The sequence below is a fragment of the Crotalus tigris genome, unplaced genomic scaffold, assembly GCF_016545835.1.
Source record: "Crotalus tigris isolate CLP2741 ecotype Arizona unplaced genomic scaffold, ASM1654583v1 scf7180000017678.2327064, whole genome shotgun sequence".
Classification (NCBI taxonomy): Eukaryota; Metazoa; Chordata; class Lepidosauria; order Squamata; family Viperidae; genus Crotalus; species Crotalus tigris.
The window spans coordinates 590,757-602,089 of NW_024096561.1; the positions used below are offsets into that span (position 1 = coordinate 590,757).

An 11,333-nucleotide genomic window follows, 5' to 3' on the forward strand; every position below is an offset into this window, starting at 1 on the left:
GATATCTCAATGGGCACAATGGAGAACAGGAAAATTGTGTAATAGGATCTCAAGAATCGCTCTTGGGATCTAGCTATTAGCCACCGATTGGCAGGCTTTTACCATAGTCCTCAAGAAGACGTGATATTCTTTGGTGTGTCCATAGCTTTGAAATCTGGTATATTGTATTATTGCAAAGAGGGACAATTATTAAAGTATAAGGTTATCAATAAGAACCACTCATCAAAGCCTGTTTTCATTGTACAGTCCTCTCTGTAACTTCCCTGGCTTCCTTCCCTTAATTAAATCCAAGAGAAGATAACAGGAGGGAAGTTTTCCACTCTACTTATTTGCACCAGGAATTGCAGAGAGCTAGGAAAGCTGTAGAGCAGTGAAAAGATAAGGATTTTACCACCTTTCAACTATGAAGTTCAAATGAACCAACAGAATAAATTATATTGCACTCTTAAGAATTAAACAAGAAAACTTGTGTTCCTTTGCTTTTTACCAATGAGACCTCAAATCCATCTTCAGAAGTGCCGTAGATGTTGAGTGCCATGGGGCCTCTGTTTTTGTGTACTGATTTGACATTTGTTTTAACTAGTGGGGATCTGCAAGTGGTGGGCAGCGCTCACTGTGCCTTCACCACGGCGCAGAAGGCTGTTGGAAAGGATAACTTCGCTCTGATTCCAGAAGGAACAAATGGCATTGAAGAACGAATGTCAGTAATTTGGGAAAAATGCGTGGTAAGTTGAGAGGAAGATGTTTGTTACAAAATAGTGAAGATTTTGGTTATAACTTCATCATTTGCTGTTGACCGTGTAGGACAGGGGTAGGCAACCTTGGCTCTTTTATGACTCGTGGACTTCAACTCCCAGAATTCCTGAGCCAGCTGTGCTGGCTCAGGAATTCTGGGAGTTGAAGTCCACGAGTCATAAAAGAGCCAAGGTTGCCTACCCCTGGTATAGGAGTTTTCAAACTTTAATCTTTCATGACATAAGATTGTAGGGCAAATTCAAGGATGCACATTCAATTTACAGGTACAAGTCCTTAACTTACAGCCGTTTGTTTAGTGACCGTTCAAAGTTACAACGTCACTGAAAAAAGTTACAACCATTTTTCACACATAACAATTGTTGCAACATCTTCGTAATCACATGATCAAAATTCAGACTCTTGGCAACTGGCATATATTTATGACGGTTGCAGTGTCCCGTGGGTCATGTGATCTCCTTTTGTGACCTTCTGACAAGCAAAGCCAACTAGGAAGCCAGATCCACTTAACAAATGAGTGTTATTAATTCAACAACTGCAGCGATTCTCTTGACAATTGTGACAAGAAAGATGGTAAAATGGGGCGAAACACAACTTGCCTTGTTTAGCAACAGAAATGTTAGGCTCGGTTGTGGTTGTAGAAGATAGTCTGTGAGGCCTTTGGTTGCCATTAGCGTACCACTTGAATTAAAAAGCTTAGTCCCAAAATAAGTTCAATATCCCTCAGAACTGAAGGGAAGAGGATTGTATTTTAGGGAAGCTTAACTGCTGCTTCTGAACATCTTACCGAAGTATCATAGGGTACACAATATGTTCTAATGAGTTGCTTTGTAGCAGATTGTAAATCGGGGAATGGGTCAAGGCCAAAATTCATTTCGACTAGGAAAGGGGTGAAAATAGTAAGGTCTTCATGATTGCACGCAAAGGAAAATGGGTGCACATAATGAAATAAATGCACTTGTCTCACAGCCTTAACTTCATGCTGATGTTATGCATGGGGCTGAGATGTTATGCTCCCAGTGTGGGAAATCAGCCTCCAATGTAGGCTGTGAAATTGATGTAATTTTTTTCTTGATCTTCTGCCTCTCTGCTGTAGCCTCTGCATTCCCTGGTCTAGCATTGGTTCAGGTGGCAATTATGCTGATTCCTAACAAAGGCATCAAGGGCTGCATGGTGACTCAGAGGTTAAGAGGTTAAGGTGCTGGGCTTGTTGGCTGGAAAACCAGACGCCCAGCCTTGAGACCTGAGCTCCATGCCCAGCTCCTGCTAGTCTAGCACTTTGGAAACATGCAAAGGCAAGTAGATAACTAGGTACCAACTTGGTGGGAAGGTAACAGCGCTTTGTGACTTCATGTTGGCCACGTGAACCCAGAAATGTTTTTGGACTGCGCTGGTTCAATAGCCTTGAAATGGAAATGAGCACCAGGCCCTGTAGTTGGCAACGACCGGCCAAATAAAATCCGCGGGGACTCCTTTATACCTTTTTTTAAAAAAAATAAAAGCATCAGTCAAAATATGTACATTTTGAATGATGGTGGAAGGAAGTTTGTTGTTATGAGACAAGCTCCAACGTCCCATGTCTTTAAAAGAGGCCAGAAAATAATGCCATCTCCAAATTCCCCATATCCCAACCTTCTCTCTTAGCTCATCAGAAGGATTCACTTGGCTCAAATCAAACCTCACATGACTTGGAATTAGCAGCGAGGTAGATCATTGTATCTAGAGGCTCTATGTAGAGCAGGTGTGTTCCAACCCATCGGCTGAGGGCTGCATGCAGCCACCCAAGATTGTAAGGTTTTAACATAATTATGCAATTCATATACATTAACTGTATTATAACTTTTATATGTGGCCCAAGACAGTTCCTCTTTACTCTGTGCAGCTTAGGCAAGCCAAAAGATTGGATAGCTGAGATCTACAGTAGAGGCTCTAGAACAGCAGTTCTCAACCTATGGGTCGCGACCCCATTTGGGGTCGAATGACCATTTCACGGGGGTTGCCAAACAATGCAGTCCACCATTTTTTCCCCTTTTCCTTAGCTGTGCTACTCCCTTTTATTCTATTGGCTTTTGAAAGCCAATAGAATAGACTCTCTTGAATAGAGGCTAATTCTATCGGCTTTCAAAAGCCAATAGGAATTGTCCAGGTTGTCTCTGCCCTGCTGAGCCCGCCAAAAGTCCCATTCTGCAAGCGGTGCTGCAAGCTGTCTGCAGCGAAGGCGAGCTGTCTGGAAGTTTCCACCCCTCCCTGCTGAGCAACTACTAAAAATGTAAGTAAAAGAGGGCCAGGGGTGGGAGGTGGGAGGCCGGTGGGTGCAGGGAGGGTTGGTGGCGCGCGTGGGGCCCAGCGGGTGCCTTACCTCCCTTGGGCTGGGCCAGCTGGTGGCCCAGCCGGTGGTCAGCCTGCTCCGTCTCTGCTGCTTGCCAGCTATGCCTCGGTCGGCGCAGGGGGCGGCACTACGCATGTGCGGCGCTCCCGGGTAGGGAAATTCCTCGACTTACAACCGGTTGGGTAGTCTTCGACTTAACTACCGGTTGGGTAGTCCTCAGCTTACTACCGGTTGGGTAGTCCCCAGCTTACGACCGGTTGGGGGTCGCGGCATTAAAAAGGTTGAGAACCACTGCTCTAGAACTAGTCTTTCATCCTGGCCTGTTTATCTTAGATGTTTCTGAAAGGTTTCCCATTAAGTGTATTACTAGCAGCTCTCCTCTTCCTTGTTGCTTACAGTAGTATGTGGCGTTCTGAAATAATTTATTTACTCTATGAACATGTAGTCAAATTTTTTAAAAAGATGCCATTTATTTGGGATAAATTTGAAAGGGAAATCATGGAATGTGTGGATTTTATTTCATGAATTCATAAAATATATATATTATTTTTACAGTAATTTCAAATTATTATTTTTCCCACCTCATATTTTTTTCTCCAACCTCTCCCTCCCTCCCTCCCTCCCTTCCTTCCTTCAAACACACACACACACACTCATTTCTAGGCAGCAGGGAAGATGGATGAAAATGAATTTGTAGCAGTGACCAGTACTAATTCAGCCAAGATTTTCAACTTCTATCCCAGGAAGGGGCGTATTGCTGTGGCATCAGACGCTGATCTGGTTATTTGGAATCCTAAAGCTACAAAGATCATTTCTGCAAAAACTCACAACTCGGTAAAAGCAAACAATAATTACAAGTTTTATTTTTCATTGAATTAGACGTTCCATACTTTTTATTAGTCATTATTGTGATCTAAATGAGCTTGTTAGTTTTCCTAACATTTTCTCCATCAGTTAGCTGTGACAGTGTTGATACTACATACAAATTACAGGGTATGAATTACAACCTTAATCTACAGTCGAAATGAGCATCTTTAACTTTAATTGCATTATACCTGTTCATGAGAGACGTTTTTTTTTTTTTTTTATTCATAGCTGCGTGCCCGCTTCTTAATATTTTGTTACCTGAGTCAGTTTGGGAAAGGTTGGGTAGAAACGGTAGAAATTATAGTTTCAATCTCATTGTTGAATTTCAGAAGGTACATAATCCAGATATAGCACAATGATGCATCTAGCTCAGTCCTGTCTCAATTAACTGGAAGTTCTCGGGACTTCCTTTGTAGTGCAAGGATTTAATCTTTGTGTGTCAGAACATGGTCCTTTTACACAGTCACATCCCTTCCCCACTGCTCTTCCACTGAGCAACAGGCTTCTCAAAGGAGCATCTGACTAGGGTTTGGCCAAAAGAAGTACAAAGCTGCAGCAGGACATTCTGGGAGGGCAACTTTAGGCTACGGGGAGACTTGATTCAACGCTTATTAAAAATTCTATCTCTGTGAGGATATTAATATAAATTCAGTTCTAACAGGTTAGAAAGTAAAGATAAATAAACCAAGCTGTGGCCTGTTCATGAGTCAGATTGCCATTATTTGAAGGGAATGTGGCATTGAGTGTGATTTCTCATATATTTGATGGCTTAAAAGGATCTTCATCTGGATTATAATATATATTAATTCATCTGAGTCCCCTTTTCTGTGATTGGGAACCCTGCCTTGTCAAGGGAGATGATACGATGTTGAGATGTTTACATTTATCTGTGGTTATAAATTCTGTATCTGGAATTGGGGCTTTCAGTCATTTTCTTTGTTCTATCAAGTTTCTCATGTTTTCAAAAGCTATATAAAAGAGCTTTTACAAACAAATACTGTAAATGCCGGCGTATAAGACGACTTCCGCGAGCACTGAAATCGGCGCCAAAGACGGGGGTCGTCTTATATGCCGAGTCGTCTTATACACCGGAAATACTGGTAGTTTCCGGCGTATAAGACGATGTTCTAGGAATGCGGCCCGGCTATAAAGACGGGGTTCGTCTTATACGCCGGGTCGCCTAATACACCGGCATATATGGTACTTTGTTGGGAAATGCATAAACTGAGCAATTAATATACATCATCCTTGAATTATATGAATGATACATGAATTTTGCTGCAGCTTATATGTACAGACTAATTCTCTCATATTGGTCCAGCATCATGCATAAGCCTAACATAAAAGATTGGCTAATGTGTATGTTCTACATACAGCTTAAAATGACATATATTCATAATATTACTTGGTGAATATCATATTACAAGGTTATATGTACCTTTCCATCCCTGAGTGTATAGTTTTCCTACTTTTGTTTGAACAATGTGCATGGACATTGGTTCATTGAGTCCTGGGATTTTGCTTGAATATTAAGCTGAGTCTGTAATATTTTGTTTTGCCAGAATGTGGAATACAACATATTTGAAGGAACTGAGTGTCATGGTGTCCCTACAGTGGTTATAAGTCAAGGGAAGGTTGTATTGGAAGATGGAAACCTCTGTGTCACTCCAGGTGTTGGCCGTTTCGTTCCTCGAAAGACATTTCCTGATTTTGTTTACAAAAGAATAAAAGCCCGGAATAGGGTGAGATTTTTTTCTGTATGTGAAATCTACTTCATTGTTGCAACATCAAAAGTGCAGGACAACAGCTAAGAACAGAACAGGGAAAATCAGAAACATGGTGTTCAATTAAGGTTTTAAGAATAATTGGATTTCCTTCAGATACGTCTAGATTTTCTATTTTTTGAAAAAGAAGTCATGCTTACATTGTGAAGTAGGTTAGGCAAAGATGGCCAGGTTCATACAGTATGAACCTAAGACATTCTATAGTTTGCCAGCACTCTGCAACACATTAAGACAAAATGAAGCAGGTACATTATCATTTAGTATACAATGCAAGCTAAGAGAACCAAGCTGACAGCTGGTTAAAGGTCATTGAGCTTCACAGTTAAGCAAATATTTGAATGTAGGATTCTCTTTCCATGTTTGCCATTACCAGTCTTGAGCTCATGCATCCTCACAATTATGTTTTCAGTTTTTAAGTTTGTAATGAGTAGAAATCTGAATCTGCAGAATATGACCTGTACATTTGTACAATATACTTGATTAATAGTATGTGAGAGTGTTTATGCATTTGCATAGCATCCCAGAAGACAGTTGCAGATCACTTCTATATTGTAGCCAGGAAAATTAAATCAAGCTTGATTTTTAATCCTTGATTTTTAATCATAAAGTTGTCCATGGAATTCTGGCAAAACCCTGTTCTATAATAATTCTCCCTTTTATTGTATGCTTATAGCTGGCTGAAATCCACGGGGTACCTCGTGGACTTTATGATGGACCTGTTCATGATGTCATAGTAACTGCTAAAGCTGTTGCTCCAGCTCCTACCTCAAGGATAGCTACTTGCTCAGGCAAAATACAGGTTCCACCAATCCGCAACCTTCATCAGTCAGGCTTCAGTCTGTCTGGTAAGTCAAGTTGTAAAGAAAAAAAAATTGAAGTGATAACAGAATTATCAAAATAAAAGCTTACTATTATCTTTTAGATCATCAATTGGTAAGCAGTGCCTGACTTAACCATTATACAGCTCTTAGGAACTTTTCAGCACTTTATATGTGGTGATAATATAGTATGCTAAATATATATTAAGGAAAGCTGGATTGAAAGAAGATGAGCATGGTTTTAAAATTGGAGGAGTGAAATTAAATATAAAGAGGACCAAACTAATCACAACAGGTACAAAAAAATTGAAATAAAAATATCAAAGCGGTAGATGGCTTCCACCTTTTGAGCAGCGTGGTGGCACAGAGGTGGAGTTTTTGCCTCATAATCAGGAGGCTGTGAGTTCGATTCTACGTAGCGGCAGATATTTTTCTCTCTGGGCACAAAGGAAAAATATCTGCTGTGAGCTCCACAAAGAGATCAGGAAGGGCATCCGGCCAGTAAATACTCAGCTCCATTCAGTTGCCCCAACTCCACTCCGATGCAATGGATTATAGGGTCATTAAAAGAAAAAAAAAAGATAGCTTCTGCCTTTTAGTAACAATCATCAACATTATTGCAAAGGAACAAGCAGTTGAGAAAAATACTACAGACTAACATCTAGTAAAGCAGTCATGAAAGCCTTGGCGAGTTATTCAAATGCCATGATGAGCCTATGGACTTTAAAGAGCCTAGATAGAAAGAGTATTGATGCTTTTGAACAATGGTGCTGGAGAAGACTCATGAGAATACCATGGACAGCCAAGAATGTAGTGATGATAAAGATGATGATACTCATTCAGTAGGCTACTTTACTGTCAACTCACATGTAATATGCCAGTAGTTTCATTTTTTGATACTAAATACTTAAATGCTTAGCTGCTAAGCATTTGAGAGTCCCTTAGTGTCTATTCCAGCTAGTTAAGCATTTTTCATTTTCATTTTTTATTAATTTCAGTTATGGAAGTTAAGCACAATCATAAATCCTTTCTACGAAATTAATGAATAGAAAATTCCTCCCTTTTAGTTCCTCATATTTGATTAAAAGACTGGGAGTTAAAGTTTTTTGTTTTTTTTAGCATTCCTTTACATGTGAATATGAAGACCTAGTTTCCAAAATATCTTTTCACATGAATTTGGCAAATTTCAGCCTTAATGTATTCAAATTTCCTTTGTCAGCATAAATATGTTTGGTAGAATAATTCTACAAAGTCTAATCAGAAAAAAATTACATCTGGCTAAATAGGGCTTATTTTGGGGGAAATTATATATCATATAGTTATAGTAGATATGGTTTTACACAGAGAGAGAGAGAGAGAGAGAGAATGAGAATAAAATTGCAGACCCAATTAACTTTTAATTATCACCCATGCAATTGCAACTATACAACTATATATACTGTATGATCAAATACATGTTTTCATTTACTTATACGTAGAAAGTCTATTTTATATCTCTTCTAGGATCTCAAGCAGATGACCATATTGCAAGGCGTACTGCGCAGAAAATTATCGCCCCTCCAGGTGGACGCTCCAATATTACATCTCTGTCATAATAATTTCCGGCTGAAAATACCTGCATATAACCTTAATTATAACTGGCCATGCCCAGCCGCTATTAAAACCCATGGCCTAAATTTCCCACTGGTATCAATGGATCTTAAAACAACTTCTCTATGGCCTTGATTTCCATTAGGATAGATGAATTATGCAGGTGCATTTAACATTCTTTTTAAGTTACTTACAATTATGAAAAGAATCTGCCTTGTCTACACTCCCCAAGCACCTCTTTTTACTGGAAGTATTTGGAAAATAGATTATTTTACACTGCCAAATTAAAGTGCTTGAATGGGAGTCTATAACAAAGAAATATGAAAATGATTTACCTTCTAACTCAGGATAAAATTTCCCACTTTTTTTTTCTAAGTCAAAACAGTAAATATACCCTTTCCCAATGTATAGATTTAATTACATATAGTAAATGTCTTCCCTGTTTTCCCCTAAATCTTCATAAACATGCCTGCAATTGTACAGATTTCTAATGAAAAACTTTGTGAAATGCTAGTTGGAGATTAGGTTATATCCAAGAAATACCTGAATACGTGTTTTTGATGTTCTACCAATAATTTATGCCTTTTGTCTGGGAATGACTCCTGTACTATTTTAATACAACTTATTTCTATTCCCCCGCCCTTTTTTTTACTGAAAACAACCTACACACATAAGGCCAAATGCTTATCTATCTTGTTCTTCTGTACGCATAATGGTAAGCCTTAAATTGTTTTCTTTTACCATGGTGAAGTATTACATTTGAATACCTAAAGAAGTGGAATAGTTTGTTTGTTTGTTTTTTCAGAAGAGCATGTCAGGTGCCACAGTCCCCCAAAATTGTGAAGCCATTGCAAAAACTGCAACTGATTTCATTTCATTTGCACTTTCATTTAATTGAATGATTGCTGGTAATTGAGAAATTCTCCAATAGCTGCCCTAAAAACTTCTATGGAGTTTTGTGTCGATGGAAGCCATAGACATTTGCTAGGGAAAAAGACAAGAGATGAAACATGCATCCAATGTTGCAATGCAATTGCAAAAGTGCAGACCTAAGTGCTGCACATATTGTCATTGACATTGTATGTGGGTGTGGAAAGTACATGTGGGCCTAACAAAGTATACTTCTGACCTAGATCATGGCTAATGATTGATGTCAAAATGAGGAGAGCACAATTGGAAATAGGTTTACAAAGTTAGTTTAAATTTACAATTAATAATTTAATCCCAAATAAACCATGGATAATAAAACATTCTTCCCCTTCTACCAGTCTTGCTTATAATGTGACAGGTAGATTTCATTCAGTTACATTTCTGCTTTTGCCTTGAGTGTGCTTAGGACAGCTATGGTTTTGTTGTATTTTTGGAATCTTCATTAAGGTTAAGGCTATGAACTATGGCTGGAACTAATCATGGTTTCATGTAAGGTCTCAAAGTCGTTCCCAATATTTTTTTGATCCTGCCAGATGATGAAGAGCTACTTCACCAAATAGAGTGTATCAGAATTATTGCCCTGAAGTTGATTGTTGCAATTTACCAGTAAGCATTTATCAAGCCAGAAAGGGCTTATGATTTAGTATATCTATAAATCAGTAGGAGATTCTTGAACATATTGTTAGGAAACATTGTCACTCAGTATTGTGGCAGCATGGATATATTAAATACAAATGTGCTCTGAATATTGATGGAAGTAGGTGTCATAGTGTCTCTTTAGAGCTGGTATATAAATGCTAGTCTTTAAAGATAGCAGAATTTTTTAACACAATTGTGGAGGTGCCAGTGTGTTTTTAGTCTTTGGTTAGTCTTGAATTTTTAAAGCAAATTATTTATATACTTTTTTATTTATAAGTGTAGACCTTATAAATAAAAAAGCACGTTTATGGAGGTCAGCTGCATACAGTTAACTTTTTATAAGACTTAAAGACAGGCTTATTATATTTAAAACACTGTACAGCAAATATGATCTTATATATTCCATATTATCCCATAAAATGATGGCTGTGACTCATTTTGCCTTTGTTATTTACATTCAATAAAATTCTTGAAAATTAGCAAAATTTCAAAGTCAGTTCCTGATCTCTGTTTTAACATGCATGATACCAATTTGATGATTACTGCTTACAAAAACTTTGGCAATACTATATTCTTTGAAATATATTTATTTATTTAACACCAAAAGCAGCGAGCTAAGCCACCTTTACCTGTGAGACGTATCCATTCTCCCATGGCTGTCTAAGCCACCCCAAACACAACATGTGTTTCAGTAGACAATGAAGCAGAAATGTCCATGAGGTGTCAACAGCGTGAATCTGATGGATGTTATCGGCCAGAGGTAGCCTCAATCCTTTTTTCTCATGTGCAGTGCTTGCAATACTTACTAAAAAGAGGCAAGACTTTGCCCATTCATTCCTGCTATTTTGATGCTGTTATTCCCGACTGCAGAAACCCTGCAGTGGCATAAGTAGTGTTGATAATATGAACATAGCTTATGGCATGGAGTGGTGTTGTAAAAAGTATTGTCAATTTTATTACAGTCACAGACCAGCAAATAAAAGCATTAAAACAACAATAATAGTAAAAAAAAATAAGAGTAATATATTGTGATTGGTTGTGGATTAACAGTGGGCAGTTAAAGTTTGCCTAATTTTACATACAGCATAGCAGAATTTGGCCCCATTCAGAGAAACCACAACAATTCATTTAGTGGCCTAAGTTACAACGGCAATTTATGACCTTCCTCTCCTGACTGGTTTTGGGGAGGGATTTTCTTCATGTTAAATGGGGTGCATTTCTGTTCTTTATAAAGGGAAATAAAACAATACAAGTTTGGAAACCCAAGTCCCATTCCTGCCCCTTTTCTCAGTGGGAGTTTATAGGTCATTTTCTCAGATTTTCTTCCATCCAATGGTGAGATGCCATATTCCAGCAAAATAGCATAATTTAGATGTTAAGCCTTTTATTGATTTAAGGGTACATTAAATATGTATGTAATTGAATTGTTTCTCATTCTTTTACTCAAAGGTGCCCGGTGTGGCTAGCAAGAATGCAAATACCAGAAAGAGTTCAAATGAACTATAAACAGTTAAAGAATGAAATTAAAAATGCTATTAGCATTAATTAAGTAAAAGAAGGGCTGTGCTGAACAGATTTTTAAAATGTAAAAAGCATTGAGTGTAACTTCTGAGGAACTAAATC

At 38.3% G+C, this 11,333-nt stretch overlaps 1 protein-coding gene across 2 annotated transcripts in view; it reads left to right on the plus strand.

Moving 5' to 3' along the window:
• Positions 1-10,189, plus strand: part of DPYSL4 (dihydropyrimidinase like 4) — a 35,080-nt gene extending 24,891 nt beyond the window's left edge. For both annotated transcript variants that reach the window (XM_039337433.1, XM_039337434.1), the window contains exons 10-14: positions 584-725; positions 3,746-3,916; positions 5,512-5,691; positions 6,407-6,578; positions 8,055-10,189. In XM_039337433.1, the coding sequence (XP_039193367.1) occupies positions 584-725; positions 3,746-3,916; positions 5,512-5,691; positions 6,407-6,578; positions 8,055-8,146 (757 nt within the window). In that variant the 3' untranslated portion in view covers positions 8,147-10,189. The remainder of the gene's footprint in view (positions 1-583; positions 726-3,745; positions 3,917-5,511; positions 5,692-6,406; positions 6,579-8,054) is intronic.
• The last annotated feature ends 1,144 nt before the right edge of the window (positions 10,190-11,333 follow it).